This window comes from Danio aesculapii, chromosome 9 (genome assembly GCF_903798145.1).
Source record: "Danio aesculapii chromosome 9, fDanAes4.1, whole genome shotgun sequence".
NCBI lineage: Eukaryota > Metazoa > Chordata > Actinopteri > Cypriniformes > Danionidae > Danio > Danio aesculapii.
Genome location: NC_079443.1, coordinates 22,317,924 through 22,342,658, shown reverse-complemented (window position 1 = coordinate 22,342,658; position 24,735 = coordinate 22,317,924). Strand labels below are relative to the sequence as shown.

Sequence of the window (24,735 nt, the reverse complement as noted above, 5' to 3'; positions counted from 1 at the left end):
AGTATTCATTCATTCATTTTCTTTCCACTTAGTCCCTTTATTTATCAGGGGTCACCACAGAGGAATGAACTGCCAACTTAATCAGCTTATATTTTATGCAGCGGATGCCCTTCCAGCCACATCCCAACACTGGGAAACACCTATACACTCTCGCATTCACACTCATACACTACAGCCTATTTAGCTTACCCAATTCACCTACTGCATGTCTTTGGACTATGGGGGAAACTGGAGCACCCAGAGGAAACCCACGCCAACATGGGGAGAACATGTAAACACACAGAAATGCCAACTGGCCCAGTCAGGACTCGAACCAGCAACCTTCTTGCTGTGAGGCGACAGCGCTAACTGTTGAGCCACCGTGTTGCCATAAAACAAGTAGAAAAACCAAAATTATTAAAAAAAAATAAAAATGAATGTCAGATTACAATGATTTTATGGATTAATACCTGACACACAACCTAAAAAAACAAACAAACTAGATACTCATTTCTACCTTTATGTTATCATTTATTCTTATATATGTTTCTTTAAATAGCCTACTGTACTTTAACCATAGCCTAGTTAGCAGCAGGTGTGAATGGTCTTTCCATGGTAATGTAACCACAACTTGACTTCAGTCACCCTATCCAGTGTCATGTCATTCTAGTGCTGAAGAAAAGAGGTGATCAAGCCTTCTCTCACCTGAGGATCAGCACGCCATTGTGATTTCATGAGGGTCACTGAAAGAGTAGAGCACGTCTCTGATTCAGCCACGAAGCATCTGCAGAGCTTAATGTAAAGCCGCTGGAATATATGTGTTTAACAGTTTGTGTGTTTGTGTGTGAGTGTGTGTGTGTGTTTGTTCTCTAGCAACAGTGTTTGCTTTGTTCACTGTGTGTCTGTGTGTGTGTCTAAGGGCATCACGGTGACCTGCTGAGAGTTTGAATTGCAGGTGGTTTGTCACTATGCATATTTAATTTTAAGAGCATGTGAGAAGGTGATACTGGGTTACCTCGTTCTGTAAATGAGTTTACAATAAACTGGAAAGGATATATGATGAGTTTAGTCAGTTGGCTTTGGCTGTACCACTGAAACCACGTCCCTTGAGCTGATTTAATTGGTAAGATTATAGATTATATGATAATTATTGCGCTATTTTTGCCTATTTATCTACTGTTTGGTGTTAGTTTTTTAAACTGCCGATGCAACAAAAAATGGTTCTGTGTACATCGGTACATTTTGAATGACAATAAAGTGTGTCAAATGTTTATTTTATTCTTAATAATGTAGTAATATAAGATGAAAATTTGTTTAAGGTGAGTTAAATGTCTTCATTGGTCTTTATATCTGTCGTTAAACTTTTTAAATAGCAAATTTGTCTCTTTAAGAAAGTATTTATGCATTGTGTAAAAAAATAAGAGATCCTCTTTCTATTTATTTTATTTGATCAGTTATTCTCGTCAGTTCAGTAGATTTCCCATTAAAAGGTTAAAAGGTGTTTGAGGGAAATTTGTGTTTTATGTTATAGATTTTATAACTACAGTTGAAGTCAGAATTATTAGCCCCCCTGAATTATTAGCCCCTCTGTTTATGTTTTCCCCCCAATTTCTGTTTAACGACGAGAAGATTTTTTTCAACACATTTCTAAACACAATAGTTTTAATAACTCATTTCTAATAGCTGATTTATTTTATCTTTGATGACAGTAAATAATATTTGACTAGATATTTTTCAAGACACTTCTCTACAGCTTAAAGTGACATTTAAAGGCTTAACTAGGGTAATTAGGTTAACTAGACAGGTTAGGGTAATTAGGCAAGTTATTGTATAACAAGGGTTTGTTCTGTAGACTATTGAAAAAAATACAGCTTAAAAGGGCTTAAAGGGGCTCATAATTTTGACCTTAAAATGGTTCTTAAAAATGTAAAACTGCTTTCATTCTAGTCGAAATAAAACAAATAAATATTATCAGACATACTGTGAAAATGCTCTGTTAAACATCAATTGGAAAATATTTCAAAAAGAAAAAGAAAAAAAAAACAAAAACTCAAAGGAGGGCTAATAATTCTGACTGTATGTATGAACATAGCCTATTTTTCATGACTATAAACGATATTTAGCAGAATTACGTGGCTGAAGTTTTAGAATATTCTACAGCATTTCATAAAACTTAATTGTCAAAACCCATAAAACTGTTAACAGCTAAATAAACAGCTAAAATTACACAGAAATAAACATGTGAGGGGGTGGCGCGGGGGCACAATGGGTAGCGATGTCGCCTCAGAGCAAGTAGGTCTCTGGTTCGAGCCTCTCCTGGGCCAGTTGGCATTTCTCTGTGGAGTTTGCATGTTCGTGTGGGTTTCCTCCAGGTGCTCCGGTTTCCCGCACAGCCCAAAGACATGCACGATAGCTGAATTGGGTAAGCTAAATTGTCCATGGTGTATGTGTGTAAATGAGAGTGTATGTGTGCTTCCTAGTGATGGGTTGCAGCTGGAAGGGCATCCGCTGTGTAAAACAAAAGTTGGCGGTTCATTCTGCTGTGATGACACCTGATTAATAAAGGAACTAAAATGAAAAAAAAAGAATAAACATGTGAGTTATATGTAGGCTAATTCACCTCATATTTATCAGTGCTATATTTTTATATAATTTATAATGTAGTATTTGACTAATATGTGACCCTGGACCACAAAACCAGTCATAAGGGTCAATTTTATGAAACTGAGATTTGTACTTCATCTGAAAAAGCTGAATAAATACGCTTTCAATTGTTGTATGGTTTGATAGAATACCACAATATTTGGTCAATACACAATTGATAAAAGCTGCAAACCGAGGGTTCAAATTAAATTCTTACCTATTCATATTACTGAACAAAAATAGCCTAGTTTTTCTTATACTTACATATATAATATTTATAATAATAAACTATTTTTTTGGCATAAAAGAAAAATAAATACACTCATACAGGCCCATAGCCAGCCTATTAAAATGGGTGTTTTTTTTTTTTTCTCAAGATGTGGAGCTTTTTGCAGCCTCAATTTATGAGGTTCAAATACTGTTGTTAGTCACATTTTAAGCACTAATTTGTGCTGGATTAGCTTGTTGGATGTTTATCATTACCACACTTTTTGATGCAACAAAAATATTTCCTACATTTTTGTCAAAGTGCTTATCATGCTATTTTATTTTATTTGTTTTTTTACAAAAATGTATGTTTATTTACAAATGTGCATTTAAACTGTAAGTTATTCCTATAGTTGTTTATATGGATTACATAGTTGTTTTATATATAATGTAATGAGATTAGAATTTTAGAAATATGAAAAAATACTTATTTTTTAAAGGCAAATTTATTATCATCAATCATAAAAACAAACAAACAAAAATGTAGCAATCTGTTAAAACTTGTTTTAGTGTCTTCTGAACCACCCGAAACCACTATATTCTCACAAATACAACTGTGCTCCACAACTTGGTTTTGTAGTCCAGAGTCACTTACGGAATTTTTATAAATGTTTCTTCAATTTTCGTTTTAATTTGAGCTTAAAATGTAGAAAATCTGTTTTAAAGGCTTTTTGACATTTCCCACCAGTATTTCCAGTTGGTATAACTAATAATTGTAGTCATTTCAGTAGGATACTTCAACCTTTAGTTACTTGTCAGGGCTTTTTTATTTCTAGATTTTTCTATTCATATTTTATTCTATGCCAGCTTTATGTTCAGATTTATTCCCACAGAAATCTATATTTAATACGTATGAGCAGCAATGCAGGTCGAGCAGGGCTTCTGTGTGTATATGTGTATGAGTATGTGTGTGTGTCAGACTCAGTAGACAGGCAGCGGCGCAGGCAGCAGCACGAGGGAAAACGGCACGAGGCGCGAGACATTACCCTGTCATCCCGAGCCGGTAAGACTCTTTCATCACTTACTAATTACAGACCCAAGTCTTTGTGAAGAAATAGTTGATAGTGTTAAAAACCGTGTTCGTCCCGTACAGGGATGCTAGTGACGAATGTCAGGAGAAATTGTTGTTAACCCACTGTGAGGCGACTGATGTGTGCGGAGCTAACGGGCTAACAGTTAGCTTTGTATTGGCCGTGTCTCAAAATCTAACGCGGTGTCTAGATAGAGTTCATTTAACACGTTTGAAAGCCCTAAACGGACTGTCTAGCTAGGCGGCTCACTAAGATTTGAAACAGAACCTATGATGTATGTTTTGAATTCATTCACAACAATAAATCAGTGTGTGTAGGCTTAGTGAAAGCTCACTGCCAGACCGCCCAAAATATTGATTATTCATTTTAACAAGCTGGATTTACGTCTGAAGTGAGTGGAGGTGTTGGCCTTTGAGGGTCTCGATGGAATTCAGACACAAGTGGAAAGATTAAGCCTTTTAGCACTGCGTGGTTGTGTCTCAAAATCATTTTGGTGCCTTTATGGGTGCCCGCCATCCTAAGTGTTCTTTTAGTTTGTTACAAGACTAACAGAGTCTTAGACATAAGTTACTTGTACTTTAGTCTTACTCTGCATTGTGTTGAAGAATACCATGCGCTGTAAGTGCATAATTGATGAATATAAAAAGAGAAAACAAAAGTTGGTTTAGGTACTTGTCAACACATGGCAGGACCTAAAATAACACTGGCCAAATGCAAGTAAACATCAGCATTGACAAGTAAATGAGTAACAAGTTGACAAGTAAATGAAAAAAAGTCAGTGTTACTCCCCAGATGGTCGTCATTTTGTTTTTGTTACTGATTCTGACAAGGCCAGAGAACACATTATGGTTTAGCTCAAGGATCAATTAGTAAATTCTTCCTGTAATTACGTGAATATGCAATCTAATGGTAATGTGATCTTTTTCAAATGAGCTTTTCATAAGTGTTTTCCTTGTCGCGTTTGAGTAACTTTTCAAACCTTTATGAGTTTCTTTCTTCTGTTAAGCTCAAAAGAGGTTATTTTGAAGAGGGCCGGAAACCTGTAACCATCAACTTTGGTCATATTTGTTTTTTCTGCTGAAGCTTGGTTACACGTTTTTACACGAAATGGTTACACATTTTCAGCATTTTTCAAAATATCTTCCAACAAAAGAAACTTATAAATGTTTGGAACCACTTGGGGGAGAATAAATAGTGAGTAAAATGTCCTTTTTGGGTGAACGTAGAGCTGGGGGATTTGGCCTAAAAGCAAAATCTCGATTAATTGAACAAATTTAACTCGATTACGATTAATGAACGATTATTTTGTTTATTTTTATTTTATGTTTTTGCCCTCATAGGCAAATATTCTTACATATGCTCACTTGATTTTAAAATAATTGAAGTAAACACACTGTCTACGGTTCTTGAAAGTCAATGGTAAACAACTGAAATTTAAACGCACATTGCCTAATACGTGGCTCTCTGTGATGCCCACCTTTACCAAACCGACCAATCACAAAGCTTGTGCTACATGTCGTTGTGACGTGTGGTAATTTTTTTGAGAGGTGTGCGGATCTGTGAAGGCTGCGCCGGACCATACACGTGCGCTTGGCAGAAGTGTAATGTCAGAATTTCATAAGTATAAATCATAATATAATATAATAAGCATAAATTAGCCTTGACAAAGCGGGGTCACGTGACTCCACACACGGTAGGAAAAGTACTTGGAAAAAATTGACCTTGGAAAGTTTGATCTATTGGGTTCTGAATGTCGATTTCGATTACTTTGTGATTAATCCAGCCCTAGGTGAGCTATCCCATTAATGTAACGTATAAAAACAACAACAATAAATATTAACTTTGATCTTACAGTCAAATCAAATACAAGTAGCTAAATCTTGCTCATTCAGAGGCGGGAACTGGTGGACATGCAAAAACGTGTAGTTAAATTTTTTGAGAGGTGCCCATCAGCGTCACCGTAGGAAGCAGCAAAGGCTGCTCCGGACCATATGCACACGCTTGATACAGAAGTACAAGGATGCTTTCACACCTAGAATTTTGTTTCGGAACCTGGCGTGTTTCCCCAGTTAGCGCGGTTCATTTGGCATATGTGAATCCAGCAATCGAGCTTAGATCTGCGCCAAAACAATCGGTCCGAGATTGCCTGAATGAGGTGGTCTCGGCTCGATTGAAACTAACTCTGAAGCGGATCAATTATAGTGAGAAAGCAAAACGATCCGAGCCAGGCTAGATCACAGTGTATTATGGATATGTAATAGGCATATATGGCTATATGAAGAGAGAATAATGAGTAGGGCAGGATGTTATCATTTCTACTGGTAAATGTGTGTTTCATGTCAAACATGAAAGTGAAAGCATGCTGAACTATTAACGAGAGCTGTTTATCCGTTAGGAAAATTGACTGAGCTGCAGTCTTGGTTTATCTGTTATTTCTCTGTAAAATGTAAAGGCTATAGCATGGTTTCCGCTACATTCATTCTTCCATGGCGGGGCGCCACACCAAAATTCACCCCGCCACTGCTACATTACTTCTCATTCAAAATATTCAGTTGTTGTTGTTTTTTTTTTTTTAAAGCGTGATATAATCTCACCAAAACGTGTTAAAAGGTAAGTGAATTATAACAGCGCGGCCTTCTCTGTAATCAGTAGTGCTGTGCGTCATTTGTTTACCCTTTAAGGTGACATGGTGACTGATATGACTTACTGACTGACAGGTGTGTGATGCGTGACGCTAGCAAACAGGATGCTTTACTTCAGGATGCATTAATGCCGCTCGGTAGGTCTATTGGAGAAATTATAAATATTCCTAGCAAATGTAATGAATGTTGGAGACATATTTGTTCCATAAACGCACTAAATAGCACTTCAGCAGCGTTTATTTGAGAGCGCACAACATAATCTGCACTTGAGCAGCGTATAATTGAGGGCACACAAGAAGTTTTGTGCTCTCGACTTGTAATACTGCGCTCACAACATTTGTTATTGAAATAATGCCACGGGTAGTTAGTAGATCTGTGTACCTCTGATTTATATTTGGTGACGATGTCTGTGGGTGTCACCGTTCAAAATTAAAACGCAGCTTTCTGCTTATAATGTCTTGTTGCTCATTGCCATAAATTAAAATAAGGACGCATGACAGCTGAGCGGGACTCTGCAAAATAAACCCTGAAACTCTGACCAATGTGAGGAGAGTTTACTCGCACATGACTGGTTTTAGCTCTTTTGGTCCGGTTAGAAACTTTGCTGTGTGAAAGCGAACCACACCAAGTACAAAGTGACACATTGTAACAATTTTAATCCCTGTTTCGGAACAAAACAGGTGTGAAAGCACCCTAAATCAGCCTTACTTATCAGGGGAGACAGTTTGACCATTTCAGTCAATCAGTCAGTATCTATGGTGCTGCTTACAGCCTTGCTAAAATGCAGCAAAATGCATTGAGTGCTACCAATAACCTCTGTTATTTCTCTCTGATTTACAGCCGTGGCCCTTCTACCCTTTGCTTCTTCACTTATGTGTGTGCCTGAGCCCATGCCAGGGGGGTGTGAGATGGCAATTGATGGCCTCCAGTGGAGCTGAAGACGTAAGGAATGGGGCATCCCAGCCAGCCCTCATCGTCCAAGCCAAGTCTGCTGTAGTCCATTTGCCCAATGCACGAGGCGGCCTCATCGCTGAAAGAAAGAGATCGCAGAGCAGCTCGGGTGATTCAGTGCCTCACCCTAATGTGAGAGTGCTGTACGATCAGCCCTACTGTATCTCAGGGACCCCCACACAACGTGCCTATCCACACGTGCCTACAGTAAGAGTCAACCGCGCACAGAGTACAAGTGCAGCTTCACTTAATAGTGCTACCAATGGTTTAAGGGCGCAAAGCGTTTTGTCCAAGAGCTTGCCACATATTAACACTACTCCCGCTGCATGCCATCGTCAATCCCACTGGAAACTTGAATCGCTTCGGTTCAAGTCCGGGCTGTTAGGAAAAAGGGCCTTTTCGCCTCAGTTGTCCGTTTGTCCTGCCTGTCCCTCCCCACCGAAGTCGTCTTCTCAAAGGGGCGTAATTGAGAAAGTCATGCCTACTAATCAGTCTTTGCCTTGGTCGAGTAACAAGCTCAGGAATAACAGCAATGGAGTAGTGCGGCCCCCAAATGCCAAAATGCCAACATTCTCCAAACAAGAGATGCGCAGTCCTGCCAATGTCATGTCTAGCTGTAATGGGACATTTTCACGTGGCCTCAAAGTAGATGCAAGGAAGCCTCTTCAATTGAGCGTGCCTTTAAAAGACATTAGCACAGATGTGATTTTGAACCACGGCAAGGCTGTTAAGGATTTGAGGCAGTTTGAGAAGATCATAGTGAAAAACGCAAATGAGGTGGACTGCTGTATGGGACACGGTGTCAACGAAGCTCCTCAGAGAGTGATGAAAATCAGCTCTGAGGCAGAGTTCAATGCCAGTGCTGTGCTAAAACCTAATGTACATGCAAGACAAAGGACACTCAATGGTCTGAGCAACGTAAAACGCATCACAGTTGGTGCTATGCCTGTTTGCCTTAATGATGAAGAGGAGTCTCGTTTTGCACCCATGGAAACCAACAGTGCCCTCAGTTTTGATATTATAGTGGATGAGAAGTGCCCCTCTGCTGTTTGTAATGGAGGTGATTGTGCCATTCCAGAGGTGACCGGCCATGATATTGCTTCTTCTCAGTCGCCATCTGTTTACACCGTGACAAACCAGATTTCTGCCATTCAGCTCACAAAAGAGGAAAGTTGTCAGGCCTCTCCTGTGGGCACACTTAACGGAGAGGAGGGCGATGATAACCCTGAGATTCAAAGGTGTGTGCACACTTACTCGATGAACTGGTTTTGTATATTCATAGTGCTTGTAATTTAAAAACTTTTACTAAAGGAGTCTTTTATGTTCTGTAAGACTGCAATTACTTACACTACAATAAAGTATACCAAACAATAGTATTGTGAAATAATACATTATTCAGTTTTAAATAACTATTTAAATAGATTTTAAATGTATATTTAAAACAGTTTTAAATATTTATATAATGTATTCTATTTTTAAAATCTATTTTAAACAGTTTATACATACATTTTTAAAACGTCATTTTTAAAACGCTTATTATTATTATTATTATTATTATTATTATTATTATTATTATTATTATTATTATTATTATTATTATTATCATCACCATCATCCTCATTAGTGTTCAGAACAGATGTAATTTTAAAAAAGTGCATAGGAACTGCATTTTATTGAAGTTAAAATCTTTTAAAACGTTACATAAAATGTCTATAAAATCATTTTGATGAATTTGATTTCTTAAAAATACATTCTGACTCCAAACATTTGGAGAGTAGTGCACGTCTATAAAGATCTTGCAATGCAAATTTCTAATTTCACTGAATAGGATATTTCAGACACTTCATTTTGATGGACACGTTGAAAAGTTGAGTCAATACAGTAACAGGGTTTCTGTGGGGTCTTAAAAAGTCTTAATTACTTTTGTGAAAAAATAACTATTGTGAATTTTTTTTGTTTTCTTTTTTTTTGGGGGGATGATGCAAGTAAACCTTTTGCGCAGGACCAACCGGGCCAATAGAAAAATCCTTAGTGTTTAGCCCTCTATTAGCCTGGAATTTCATTCATAGCAGTCTTAAAAGGTCTTAAAGTCTTAAATCTGACTTTGTGAAACCTGCAGAAACCCTGAGGAAATAATTTTGCTCCTTTCATTCTTTTTTTGTAGTTTTTGATACAATTTATATTATGTTTAGTTGTTTGATGCTTTCTTCTAAACACAAATCTTTGAACTATTTGGAAACTACTCAAGCATTTTTATTTTACATTTTAAATTCCGTTTGTTTGCATGTGCTTTGGTTGGTCCGATCACAAGTAGACAAGACATTCCCATATAAACCTATTTATTTGGTATTTTGGTTTGGCTAAAGATTTAGTCTATTCTGTCCCTTTTTAACCACTTTCTTCATGAAAAAGTTAATTGTGGTCTTTTGTGTCTGTTTGAATTTATTGAATCATCCAAACTAGGAAAGCAGCCCATCAAATATACTTTTAGCAACTTTGTGGTTGAAAATGGACAAACTGCCAAAATCCATACAATCACCAACAATCCATCTCAATAAAACTTTAAACTAGGCTTGTGCCGGTATTCGGTAATGCGATAAATCACGGTAATGAATATGCACGATATTGTTATCGCGGGCACTTCAAAATACCGTGAAAAATAATAGATCCGAATTTATATTCTTAGAACGCGCCTTCGCCTATTTTCCATCAACCGCTTGAAGAAACACTGCGTATATGCTGCGCAGAACTGATGCGCACTCTGATGTAAACAATCCCCACATGTAGAAGCCCTGTGTGCGCGCCGCCGCTGCCACCGCACTATAATCCTCTTACGCAGGGGCGGACTTGTCATTTGGCTGACCGGGCACTTTCCCGGTGGGCCGACGTACTTTTTGGGCCGGGCTGATCATCGTCTTATGATTAGATCGGCCCATAAAAGGCTTAGCAGCCTATCGTTTTTTTTTTCTGCCTTATTGATTGACGCTGCTGTGATCTGTGACTCTATGAAAGTAGATGCTTTTTTTCCCGGACAGACAGACCGGGCCGGCCCATGTGACACTGTGCAGCCCATTGGCTCTTTTCGGTATTGACATTGGGCTGGCCCAATCACAAACTCCTATTTTGGACTCCGTGTGAGCGTGCGTCGTCTGTGTGTATTTGTCAAAATAGTTGAGAGTCAGAGAGAAGAAACGCAAGGGAGGCGCAGAGAAATCGCGGGAAATACACCGGCGTTTCATTTAGCGATTCTGAAAAGTTCTCTGTTCATTCTAGTACACGGCTAAAAACGCAAATCACGTGACCACACACTCTCTGCCCAGAGCTGCAGCCACTAGTTCAGCGGGTGAGCATAAACCCCAGGTGAGACTGAGTATAGTGCATGTCAGACAGTTCATCTGCTGGATGATCTCATCTCACTATAGTTGTTAAACGTGATATTGAATTCATCTTGTTGTCTCTATCTAACAATTCTTATGTCTTTTGAATCACTTGTTCTCAGTTAACTGTTTTGGCTGAGTGCAAAGATAAGCTAATATATTAATTTATGTAACCACATACACTGATTCTGCACATTGACTGATTGCTTACCTTTATCGTTTAAATTTAATGTACGTTATACTGTTATAATGGCCATTATTGGTTATTAAAACTGAAATTCTGCAAAAGAGACAGCGTAAATCAAATATCAAAATGAAACAAATTTGACTTATATTATGTTTTCATTGTTTAGATAGTGAAACAGCAAGCAGGATGAGGTGAAAGGTTAAAATGTAACACTGTTCCCTTTGAAGATTTACCCATGCATTAGCAGGCATTTTTTGTTATGTTTATTATTGAATAAGCTAAATTGACTGTAGTGTATGAGTGTGTGTGAATGAGTGTGTATGGGTGATTTCCAATATTGGGTTGTGGCTGGAAAGGCATCTGCTGCATAAAACATGCTGGAATAGTTGGCAGTTCATTCCACGATTGCTGATCGAAGACGGTTTCCCTTTGCACATTCATTGCTCAAGTTTACTTTTATATTGTGTATTGTTTTATTTATATTTATTTGTATTTAAATGTTTGAAGTACTTTTAGTTAATTAAAAAGTTATTAAAGTTACTAAGTTGACGAAACTGAAGTTTTTTTTGTGTTTTTTTTACCTGTTTCTCTAGTAAAATTACAATATCGTGATAATACCGTATACCGTGATAAAAGCTTAATCAATTAATCGCAGCATGAAAATGTGATACCGGCACATGCCTAGTTTAAACTTTTTATTAAAAATGGTAACTTTTAACTCTGTCATAATGGTTTAATTAATTTCCTTACAAAAATAACATTTGTTTAAAAGTTCTCAATACATTAACTGCTGAGGACACGACCTGGACAGATTGTTGTGCATAGATTTAGTTTCTTATTGTTTTTAATACTTCTAAATCATTTGTTCTTTTGTTTTTTTCATTAAAAAGAAAGTTTATGTTGGAAAAAAGTGTATAGATACAAATAGAGCTTGCTTGTTTTTACACAATATTTAAAATATTTTGTAAAGAAAAGAAATATATAATATTTATTTCTATTTGTATATTATTGTATTATTAAATGTATCAAATTATTACTATAATTTTTTGATGGGGCAAATAAAAACCTTTTCCATCTGGGCCATTTAAAAAATTCTTTTATGACTCTAAAATTTAATTCATAACAATCTTAAAAATGTCTTAAATTTAACTCTGTGAAACCTCCAGAAACCTTGTATTTAGTGTTGTCCATTAGTGATCAGAGTGACAAAAATGCACCTTAAAACCAGTGGCATACTGACCCTGTAAGGTAATTTTTTTTTTGTTATTTCTGCATCACTCTCCAGGCAGGGAATGCTACTAGATGTTGATGAAGAGGAGCTTCCAGATAAGCTGGAGGATGACTTCAGTGATGATGGTAACTGAACTGCGTCTTTGTGTTTAGCAAGAACATTTTTTATATATATGTTAGGTTGTATTTTGTCAATGCCTGACTGTATGTAATGTTACTTTTTCATTCCTCAGATGACTCGGATGATTGTGATGTCTCCTCAACAACATCCATGGCTGCTTCGTCCAAGTAATTATTACATTTCTTTTAATTACTTGCGTTAGTACTTTAGGACACTCGTACATTTTTTTTTAGGACACTTAAGATGGATAAGCAGAAAAAAAGTCATATGGATTCCAATTTACTCAAATCAGATTCAGGCCTTGTTCATATGTGGAAATTTATTCGATATGAATTGCATTCGTGCCCTTGTGTCTACAGTATAAGCAGGTAGATCGGATATTCACCTGTTAGTGCAAGTCCAATGACGTCAACTATGACGCTTTCATTTAAGAACAGACTTCAGCAGAGTCCCAAAACTTAAATCTCATTTGGATGACCAAAAAAACTTTTATATTGTCATGTAGCACAAGTATTTAACGATGTGAGAGTGAGTGAGTGAGTGAGAGAGAGTGCAACATCCGCCATGTGACCAATATAAAACTATTGCATACGGCATGTGCATAAATCATGCCATGCACATTACATTAAGATGCCTACTGGTTTTTAAAAAAAACTAGATTTAAAAAAAAAAAAGATGGCTAAATGAGAACTTTTCTGCCATAAACTACAGGGTGGGCCATTTATATGGATACACCTTATCAAAATGGGAATGGTTGGTGATATTAACTTCCTGTTTGTGGCACATTAGTATATGTGAGTACATTGTGGCACATTAGTATATTTCAAGATGGGTGGTGGCCATTTTGAAGTCGCCATCTTGGATCCAACTTTAGTTTTTTCAGTAGGAAGAGGGTCATGTGACACATCAAACTTATTGGGATTTACACAAGAAAAACAATGGTGTGCTTGCATAACAATGCATATACTAATGTGCCACAAACAAGACATTAATATCACCAACCATTCCCATTTTATTAAGGTGTATCCATATAAATGGCCCACCCTGTATAGTAAAACAACTTGTCAAAAAGAATAAAAAAATTGAAACCCTGCGAACAGATTAAATACAGGAACGGAGAAAAGAGCACTCTTTTATTATCAGCTGTCAGTCAGCGCCCGCTCTTTTTTTCTTTTTTTCTTTTTTTTTTTTCTTTTCCTTCTCTCTCTCTCTCCGTTCATTGTCCTTTGCCGTGTGCTGTGTAAATGCAATAAATTAGATAGGAGTCACTTTTAAAAAAAAAAGGATGTAAGCTGGTCATCAAAAAATCAGATACAGTCACAAAATCGGAATTGACCATCAAGAAATGCAGTGTAAATGCAGCCTTATTTTAAATCTTGAAATTGTGGTGGAAATCCGCTTGTAAAGTCATTTCATCCAAATGTAAATCATGTTTTATTTTAATCACAATCACTAAATGAAAATGAAATGTAGTCATTATTAACTAATTCATTAATAACTAAGACTCTTACAACTGTTTAAATCAGCAAATGAACTGTTTTATTATAAGGTTTCTTTCCTTTTCCATGGATATTTCTGTCATCATTTTCTTATTTTCAGTTAATCATTGCTCTCAGGGTCTAACCCTAGGAATGGTGGTCTTCTCATTAAAAAATGGCCTCACTAGTAGTCTCTATTCAAACATTCTGCTCTAGACTACAAAAGAAACGCTGCTTTTCAGTTTAGCATTGTGGGTTTTTTTTAATCTGCAAAAAGTATATTGATGTATAAAATTAATGTAATAAACTATATTGTTGTTATACTAAATACTATTTTGGAATTTAAAGTGGCCTTGCTGAAGAAAATGGTTAATTAATAATATTTCAAACGCACCCTATGACGTAATTTTCCTTTTTTTTTTTGTTTTTTTTTTTGTTGCAAAAACTCCTAGGCCATGTGTCTGATTTTCACCAAAATTGAATCATGTTATCTACAGACCATGCCGACCAAAAGTTATGGAATTCAAGTCGACCAACCGTTTTTGTTTTTCTTGAGAACAAATCTAACATAGAGCTTGCGAAAATGGACTTGAAGCGATATCTCCATAACGCATTGACGCATTCACACCAAAATGGTGTGGTCTATGGTCTGAGATAACCTGCAGCATTTCGGCGCACTGCCCGCTAGTGGTAGTGTTGATAATACTAATCACTGTTTTGCAATTTAAAGAAATGGTCCAGAATGTAATTTTAAGGCTTGGTTGTGTTTATAAGATGCAAAGCAATGTGTGCTCATGTTTCACTTGAAGGAAATCAAGTTATTTTTTCATAAATCTCACTTTAATTATATACAGCTACTCAGCTAACATGAAAACGACTGTCATATTTCCTAGTTCTTCTGAAAGGCCCGCCCTCTAGAGGCTCTGATTGGTCATTTGTCATAATGTGCTGCGATTCGCGGATCGGCTCTACATCACGCCCGTACAAGCATGCATTTTGTGCTGTGTAAACAGTCAGTAAACCTCATGCCCGCTCTCTAAAATAACATCTGATAAGTGTCTGTAATAAGTGGAAATGGGGTGCGGCTCCTTTAAGAGAGATCGCCATTGTGTGTGTGTGTGTGTGAACTGTCTGTAGACGCGTGTAACACGAGAAATGCATGTGCGCGGGACCGATATTTATTTTTCTGCTGCTCGGATTAAGTTATTGTTCTGTAATATACAGTGACGCTGTTGACAGAAGAATAAAGCACAAGATGTGGGATGCGACCTGTGTGAGCCTTTATTTATTTTTCTGCTGCTACACGAATTAGGCGAGCTCTCCTGTATTTTTTTTTGACTTGTTACACGACATCGTTCACATATATTCGGAATACGCATGTGTAAGTAATATGAATCGTTCACAAATCTTTTGCGAGTTCATTATCTGAGATGTAGAACGCACGGAAAAGCTGCCTAGAGAGACAGCACGCTCTGGTGAAGTGTGTGTGTGTGTGTGTGTGTGTTTACAGCAGTTTGACTGATAAATATGAATTTGTAGCTAAATCGTTTGTGGTGCCAAACAGGATTTCCCGTTGTTTACATATTTGCTACAGCACACCGTTAAGGCTTGACACTGTACATGTCATGATCAATTTTAACAAATAAAAACTCACAGGCTAACAGCTTCTGCTTGTTGGAGCTGCTCCTTCTTTGAGGAGATTTTAACCGAATCCAGCACTGAACTGGGAGAGATTCTGGAAGCTGTGTTTTGTCAAATCATGCTTGCTATGTATTTTATAATTCTCTTGAACATATTTAATATTGAACTGTAAGCACTTCTGTCTTTGTGTTGTGTCATTTGGAAGCCCAAATACAGAAACAGAAGAAGCTCTGTGGAAATAGCAGCGTTTGGACTTTAGCTCCCTCTGCTGTAACAATACAGAGCCTTTTACCACGCCCCTTAGCTGCGCAGTGTGCGGTAAAAGTACGTTTGTGATCCCACTGGCCCGGAAGTATTTTTTGTAGTCCCCAAAATTGGTTCATTGTAGGCTTTGCTAAGCTAACTCTGTAAAAACCAAGGTCTACCTTCGCATTGAACTTTGAGCGTCTTACATTCAGAGATGCTGCTTATGTTCACACAGCTTCATTACGCATCAACTACAGTTCAAAATATGATATGGTAGTGGACCACCCCTTTAAGGTGACCTTGCTGAAGAAAATGATTAATTGATGATGATGTCAAATAAATAAATATATAACTAAAACAAACAGAACCTGTTGAACTGGAAAAAAGAATTCCCTATACACATCATGATCCAAGCATACAGTTTTCCCTCTGAATTTTAGTTCAGCTACAGTATTTAGCAAATCCCCGTTTTTATCGTTTTGCTGATCTAAAGATCTCTTTCTGCTAGCTAATCCTGGCTTTGTGCTGGTTGCTGGTGATCTGCCAAAAGCTTTCTTTTGACCGAGATTTTGAGTGCAAACTAAGGCTGACTGTGTAAGCTAGATCACAGTGGAAGAGTCTTAAAACTTTGCATGTTTCTCCTCTAGTCACCTGACATTACCATGGTGATGACCAACACACAGTGGAGGACCTGACTGCTTTTTTTTTCTTTCTAGTGGTTGCTGTCAGAGAAAAGCTTTAAAGCCAGAGGCCTGTAGAAAGCTCCCACAATTGTTCTTGTACGATAGAAGTAGAACTATCCCTCTATAACAGGAAAATGAGTCTCTGGTGAATTGTCAGCCTTGTGGAGCCATTGTCATGAAGTGACGTCCAGCTGCTGGGTTTGTTTGTAGTAAAGGTTTTCTGGTTTTGTTTTCCCACTCAAAGTAAAGGCCCATGTTGAGTCTAACCTCAAACTCTGATTTACCCTTTTGGATCAACTGTAGTAGTTCTTCATGACTGTCACGTGAGTTTTTTTTAAATTTATTAACTGTCTTCCGCTGACTTAAGTTGATTTATATCACAGAATGTCCAAGTGTCAGATTAGTTGTTGTAATTGCCTAATGAAGTGGTTTGTAGTTGGCTGTTGATGGATACTTCAAAACAACAATCTTTGTAAGATTTTTTTTGTATGACAAATTCAGAATTTAGTTACTTTTTATGTACGCTTTTTGGTAAATCTGTTTTTTTAACAAACCTGACAGTGCTACACAATCTTTAAATTAGTCTTGAGATCTCAATAAATAAGCATAGAGGTTTCTAGACCTGTCACGTTATTTAATTTTTGTTGTACGATATATTGCACCAAAATATTTTGCGATTTAAACAATATTATTGTCATTTTAAGACCATATTATGCCACTAACTACTAGAATGACAATATACTATCATGACAATGCTAGTACACTCTTCCAAAGAACACATTTTATTCTTAAGAAGATTTCATTCAATTATAGTCATTTTAATAATTAGGCATTGCAATCAGAATGTGAAAACGCATATCCTAATAAATAAATAATAACAAATGTTAACAAAAAAGTGCAAAGTAAAGTGTAACAGAGGCTGCGATTATCTGTTTTCATTTATCAGACACCCACATGAAAATATACTAAAGTCATTTACGGTAAATACTGTGGTGTTTTTTTTTTTTTTTAACCACACTGACACCTCCAGCAGAGATCGAGAACAATCAGCTAAATGTTGCTAGAACTGTTTTTTTATGTCTGGGCGATATATAGGCATGGGGTGGTATAAGATTCTGACGGTATGATAACCTTGGATAAAAATAATACAGTTTCACGGTATTGTGATTACTGCTTTAAAAATGTTCTTTTTAAATGTCTGGGTTAAAATAATGTAATTTTTGTCCTGTTTGAACACAATGTTATTTATTTTGAGAAACTTTTATAATATTTTGGAGCAATGTTTACTGCTCCAAAATATTATAAAAGTTTCTCAAAATAAATAGGCTGGGTAATTTAGATGAATTATTGACTTCTGCTGTCTTCGTTTGTTTCAAAAACACATTTCTTTACAACTTAAAACGGGATCTTTGAGTATCTTTTCTTCTGGAGATACTGTTGTCCTGAAAAACACACAAAAAAAAATGTAACTGTAAATTTAAAAATCTTACACATACCTTAGGAACGGTATTACAGAAAAATGTGGAAGTTTTAAAACCTTAACTTTTCCAAACTGCGGTATACCTTGAAAACGGTTATCATCCCATGCCCAGAGATATATATTGCATCACCAAAAATGATTGAGGTCATGTCCATGTGTTGTACGATAAGTCAATATATATTAATTTATTGTGACCGGCCTTTAGGTGTTAGGGAATTTGTTAATATTGAAAAGTAGTTGTTGTAAGTGTGTTCAGAGTGTGTGAATCATTTGTGGGCCTGCTAATATTCCTTGTTTGTGTGTGTGTGTTTTTTAGTGTTGAGGAACCCATTAGTCCTGATGTGGAGGGAGATTTGGTGGAGAGATCAGCACTTGTTCCCAGTCTTTTCCCCCACATGCCCTCCACCATATACTTCAGCACTGCCAATGAAAGAGGTTGGCACACAAAAACACTGACTTCTAATGCATGTTTAATTATTGCACTAGGATTATTTATTACTGCTGTCAGACTTAAATTTGACTTATTTTATATAGTTCTTGTTTAAATCTCTGTTGTAACTTTCTCCTCACTTCGCAGTGGAGCTGTTGCCCGCTGAACAGATGAAGTTACTCAAATGGAAGATAACTACAGTCACTCCAAATGTTGTGAAAAACACCATTTTCAGATCACACTTCAAAGCTACCAAAAGTGAGTCAACAGCTTTTCTTTTGTTGTTTGTTGCTGTTGGTAGTGTTCAGAATGTCAACTATTTTGTTCAGCTTAAGGATCTGCTTGCTTAAATGATGGAATGCCACTAGGGTTGTCGTAGTATCAATTTTAGTGTTTGGTACTAACACCAGTGAAAATACATGGTTCTGTGTACTAATTTTGGTACCAAAGCTAACTCATAAACCATACTAATTAAAAAACACTCTTTTTATTACAAAGTTGAGCTACATTGTTGTGAAGTTCAGTGGCTTTTAGTCATAGGGAAGGAGGTGGAGAACCAACAAACAATCAATAACTTAAATAAATAAATTAATTAACACAAAACAAATGTACAGTGTCAGTCCCTCAGGAACAACTGAACAACCAAACTGAAATTAAACATAACATGTTCCAGGCCTGGTCTTTCTTCTTCTGTCGTCACTCTTTTTAGCTCCATGAGACCGGTGTGATGCCCAGGTGATGCTCATTAGCAGTTACATCACCAAGCCCCCTTGTGACAAACATTTATATGATTTAAAACAGTGGTCCTCAACCTTTTTTATCACCGCGGATCAGCGCTTGACAATTTTGCCACAGACCTGGGGGAGGGGGGTTGTCGGTGTTGGGTGGACAGAGGTTCATAAGTTGCAAGGCGACCAGTCATTTTCTCAGAGGACGACAAGCTGTCACTCTGATACAAGTTTTTTTTTATAGACAAAATAACAAAGCATTGCAGTGTTTGGCTGTTCTGTGTTTGTCTAAGATAATTAGTCTACTGAAATGTGTACATTCCATACACGCTGAACAGTGAGTTCTTGACACGTGACTCGCAGTGTGGTGCGCTCCTCGTGGAATTAATTTAACTGGTGCATCACATCACGCGTATGCACAAGCCCCGCACCTTCATTGGAAATGACGAACTTGTGCGAACTTTAGAAAAGACACGATATGCGAATGGCCCCTAAAAGGAAAGAAATTAGCAAAGAATTTTTCCAAAGACGTCTGTTTCTTATTTTACTGCTTGTGGGTTAAATTTGGGTGCTCAAGTGACCGAGATGTAAGTGAGAGAATACGGTCATTTTTTTTAAATAAAAGATTTTTCAAAATAAAGTTTACACTCCGATAATAAATAAATAAATAATTAATGATCTCTTGGTCCGCGGCCCTGCATGTTGATGTTGATGAATAAAAACGCATGGAAAAAAATTTGCTGCACATCAATCAAAATTGTTTATAAAGAGCGAGGGCATAAGTCACGTTTCAAGAGTTCACACTTAGCTGATTATAAAACCTTGTTTGGCATGCTGTCCCGGGAGAGAGCCCTGACCTCATAAGATCCTCGAGCCCGGGGTTCCCTCCCGTTTGCAAGGCGAGAGGGGAGTTTGAGCTTAGGTAGATCTCGAAGTCCCCTGCTGTAGTAGCTAATGAACAGATAGTGACTGCTCTTAAGAGATAACTACTTACTAGCAGCATGTCTATGGTGCCGATTAGTCAATTAACTTAAGTTGCATGTTTTTAGACAGTGGGAGGAAACCGGGGAACCCGGGGGAAAGCCATGTGAGCATAAGGAGAATGTTTTTAAAACCAAGTATCGATAATTTGTTGTGTTCAGGCTAGAGGTCTCCTTTAGTTCTAAAATTTGCACACTAACCAAATACCTTTCACAAACCCATCATGCATAACATAACTTTTTAAAGTGTTTATTCACCTAAAAATTTTAATTCTGTTTCTCGTCCTGATGTCATTTCCAATTCTTTTTTTTTTTTTCTTTCGGAACACTAATGAAGAAACTCTTAGATAAACTCTTGAATTTAATCTAAAAAATGTAATTTGTGTTCTGAAGATGAAAAAAGGGGATTGAAATGACTTGCGTGTGAGTATTTATTAACAGAATTTTAATTTTTGTGTCAACTAATCTAATACTTTTAAAAGAAACCTGACCCAAGACAGTCATAATAAATTCAGACCAGACTGACTATTTATTTTCAAACATAGACTGCATGTGTGCACAGCCTGCAGCCCCATGCCAGTATGGAAAAACCCTGCTGACTGGTTTGACCACTGCTCCATTACATTTATTTGTTTATTTATTTAGTTACTTCATAGTGCCTGCCTGATGGATGCATGTTATTTTGGAGTTTAACTTTTAAATATGAATCTAAGTAAAATTCTGAAACTATACAAGTGGTTTAGAAAAATAAACATTATAGTTTGATTTAAATTGAAATTAAATGCCTTCTAAATCATCAATATGCTAGTGTTGTATGCAGCACTATTAACCCCATCTCTGGTAAAGGATTTCTGCACACAAAATAGAAATGACCTTTATGAATATGCAGCGTTATGAAGCCTCTGGGTTTTCCTGAGCAATACTACAACTAAGATAGAGGTCTGTTTGCAACATTGCTTTCCTATGTGCGTTTCTCAGAAGTGCACTTAACATGTGTAAGTTGATGCATTCCAAAGTTCTGAAACTGCTGTCTATTTTCATTAAATCCTATTACATTTTGTGTCTGATTAGAACCTTTTGGAAAAAGCACATTTGTTTTGAATTACCCAAGACCACTAATGATAAGATGGTGCTGGATGCGTTATGCATCCACTTTCTTACAAATACCTCTTGAACTTAAAATAGTTATTAGTAAAGTTGGGAAAGGTTTGAGTGAATGTCAATATTGTCATATTGAGCTGTGTTTCAAGAATACTTTTTTTTAGCTATTTTTAAAAATAATTTAAATTAATTAATTAATTAATTTATTTATTTATTTTAATTTAATTTTAGTTTGTTTTTCTTCACCACAGCTCTAGAGTTTAGTATCACTTCATATAGACTTTACTTGGGTGGGCTGCCCAAGTATATTAATGGCCGCCCGAGTATAATTAGTGACACATTTTTTTTTTACTATTATTATTATCATCATCCTTTTACACTTTTTTTGTATCCATCAATACAAACAAGCATCTGTGAGCGATTAAGTAGTGGAAAATCTTCTCACCTTTACCCCTTTATACTGCTCATACTTTGTGCAGGAGAACTGTCAACAATCTCACATGCTCTGTAGATCCTCACTGTTTCGTGTCCGGCTGGGGGTTTCTAAATCTACTAAAATGTCCGGGATTTGGTTTTGCTTTCATTTTTTTTTTTAAGCTGTCGTTAATTTTATGCGCACAGGTATTTTTTTAATCTAAACAACTCAGGAAAAACTTTACTAATACTCGAAATTGCATCTAAATTGGCTGCAGAGTTTTTTACACCATTAGAAATGGGTAATCAACTGATCTTATTTAAATCTACATGTTTTATTCTTGTAGCTAAGATAATTTTTAGAGATATTGTCTGTTTTTATTCATTTTTCTTTAATTTATTTCTCATTCGCTGTATATTTTATTATTTTGCCAAAAAAGCAAGCTGAACTTGAATGTAAGATGGAGAGAAGCAGATTTGACCTGTCAGTGGGTGCACGTGGCTCCTGAATAGCATAAAAGAGAAATAGTGGATATTTTTTTATTTTTCAACAGTCTTTTATTACTGTAACCCATTGAAAAGAAAAAAAGTTTAAAACAGATAATAATGAAAAATAGTGTTAAATCAAATTATGTTTTGTTTGTCAAATATAGTTAACTATTTATGTGCTGTGGGTAAATGGTGTCTTTCAATCTGGCCACCACCGCAAGCATATTTCAAACCTGTGGGAAGCACTGTTCAGTCATCATAGTTGTCCTTTCTTTTTTCCCCTCCACTAGAAAGTCATGATTGGCTGGGCTGCTGGGGTCACCATATGAAGTCACCCGGGTTTAAAGCCATTCGAGAGTTTCAGAAGGTAAGATTGGGAACTTGAAGTGTTTGTGTATTGCGATTGTGTAATAAAAATCCATCAGTCTGATTCCTCATATTTGATGCCCTGGATTAGTTGCTGGTGATATTTTAATACCTTTCATAATTGCCTAATACTTCCTGTCAGTTGAGTATTAACAAGTGTGCATTTCTGTTTGGCAGCTGAATCACTTTCCAGGCTCCTTTCAGATCGGCCGGAAGGACAGACTTTGGAGGAACCTGTCCAAGATGCAGGCACGCTTTGGCAAAAGAGAATTTGGCTTCTTCCCACGCTCCTTCATTCTCCCACAGGATATCAAGCTGCTGAGGAAGGCCTGGGATGATGGAGGCAGCAAGCAGAAGTGGATCGTCAAACCGGTACCATTACAATAATATAATTGTTGTAAAATTACTCTTCGAGATTCTTGTCATTGACATGCTGCCGTTTCTCACTTTCAGCCAGCGTCTGCTCGTGGAATTGGCATTCAGGTCATTCACAAGTGGAGCCAGATGCCACGCAAGAGACCGCTGCTGGTGCAGAAGTAAGTTGGAAGACCTTGTATCATATTTCATTGATGAGAGAAGTTTCTTAACTGTTAAATGTTGTGACCTGTTTCGTCAGGTATCTTCACAAGCCCTACCTCATCAGTGGGAATAAGTTTGATCTGCGCATCTATGTGTATGTGACTTCTTATGACCCACTCCGTATTTACATCTTTAACGATGGACTGGTCCGTTTTGCAAGCTGCAAGTGAGTATGTCATTCAACTAAAGCCATTGAAAACACTCTTTTGAGGAGCACTGGTTCCAGAAATATTTTTACCATTTATGATTTTAAGAAAGTCCTAGTTGAAGTGTTAGAAGCTATGAGACAAAACATTCAGATACAAGCTGGAAAAAAAATTACAAACTATGAAAATCAAACTAGATAAGACTCTAAGACTTTAGAGCTTTAATGAGGAAAAGAACTGCAAATTCGTTAAGCATTGTGAATGACAAATTTAAATGGAGAAATATATAACTGTTATTTTCATCATTATAGGTTGTTTTATTAACATAATATATGGAAAAACCTACATGTCTACAAATATTGAAGTATTTTGAGAGCATGGTGTGGCCAATTTCATCACAGCATTTGAGATGTTTCATGGGAGAATGTAAAAAGTTATGCAGTTGTTTTAAGAATAAGCTTAACTACTTTGTCACCTCACCTTGAGTTCACATTTGAAAAAGGTTTATGATTTAGGGATATGATTCATATACCACCTGACAAAAGTCTTGTTGCCTATCCAAGTTTTAGGAACAAAAATAATAACTTCATTTAGTGTCAAAATAAGTTGATCATTTAGTATCAGAAGTGGCTTATATGAAAGGCAAAGACCTCCAGATTACACTTATTTTACCAAAATAAAATGATCATGCCTTGATTTTTAGTTATTTAATTAGGACAGTAAGGTCTGACTTTGCTTAGACAAAAGTCTTGTCACTTAATGGAAATAATGAACAGTATAGAATATAAAGTCATGGTGCAGTGGAAAAAGAATTAATATTGTGTATGACTCCTATGAGCTTGGAGGACTGTGTCTATACATCTCTGCAAGGACTCAAATAACTTATTAAAGTCATCTGGAATGGCAAAGAAAGCGTTCTTGCAGGACTCCCAGAGTTCATCAAGATTCTTTGGATTCATCTTCATTGCCTCCTCTGTCTTACTGCAGACATGCTTAATAATGTTCAAGTCTGATAACTGGGCTGGCCAATTCTGGAGCACCTTGACCTTCTTTGCTTTCAGGAACTTTGATGGTGGAGGCTGAAGTATAAGAAGGAGTGCTATCCTGCTGAAGAATTTGCCCTCTCTTGTGGTTTATAATGTAATGGGCAGCACAAATGTCTTGATACCTCAGGCTGTTGATGTTGCCATATACTCTGCATATCTCTTGCACGCCTCCATACTGATTATAACCCCAAACCGGCATTTTTTTTTTTCGTCACCAAACTTGACTGGTTTCTGTGAGACTCTTGGGTCCATGCAGGTTCCAATAGGTCTTCTGCAGTATTTGTGATGATTGGGATGCAGATCAACAGATGATTCATCAGAAAAATCTACCTTCTGCCACTTTTCCAAATGATCAGCTAGAAGTCAAGTTATTATTTGTTGCACTTACAACTGGGATCGACAGCAAGACTTTTGTCAGGTAGTGTAGTTTGTAAAGATAAGATCATGTTGGGATTTTTCCCAAACTGGCTCCTTACATCTGGTGAAACAAAAACAGGAAG

At 36.8% G+C, this 24,735-nt stretch overlaps 1 protein-coding gene across 1 annotated transcript in view; it reads left to right on the top strand.

Moving 5' to 3' along the window:
- The first annotated feature begins 3,818 nt into the window (after nucleotides 1–3,818).
- Nucleotides 3,819–24,735, top strand: part of ttll4 (tubulin tyrosine ligase-like family, member 4) — a 30,108-nt gene continuing 9,191 nt past the window's right edge. The window contains exons 1-10 of the mRNA XM_056465221.1: nucleotides 3,819–3,892; nucleotides 7,403–8,751; nucleotides 12,363–12,433; nucleotides 12,541–12,595; nucleotides 18,273–18,391; nucleotides 18,534–18,644; nucleotides 22,389–22,465; nucleotides 22,642–22,836; nucleotides 22,918–23,000; nucleotides 23,081–23,209. Coding sequence (XP_056321196.1) covers nucleotides 7,481–8,751; nucleotides 12,363–12,433; nucleotides 12,541–12,595; nucleotides 18,273–18,391; nucleotides 18,534–18,644; nucleotides 22,389–22,465; nucleotides 22,642–22,836; nucleotides 22,918–23,000; nucleotides 23,081–23,209 — 2,111 coding nt within the window. The 5' untranslated portion in view covers nucleotides 3,819–3,892; nucleotides 7,403–7,480. The remainder of the gene's footprint in view (nucleotides 3,893–7,402; nucleotides 8,752–12,362; nucleotides 12,434–12,540; nucleotides 12,596–18,272; nucleotides 18,392–18,533; nucleotides 18,645–22,388; nucleotides 22,466–22,641; nucleotides 22,837–22,917; nucleotides 23,001–23,080; nucleotides 23,210–24,735) is intronic.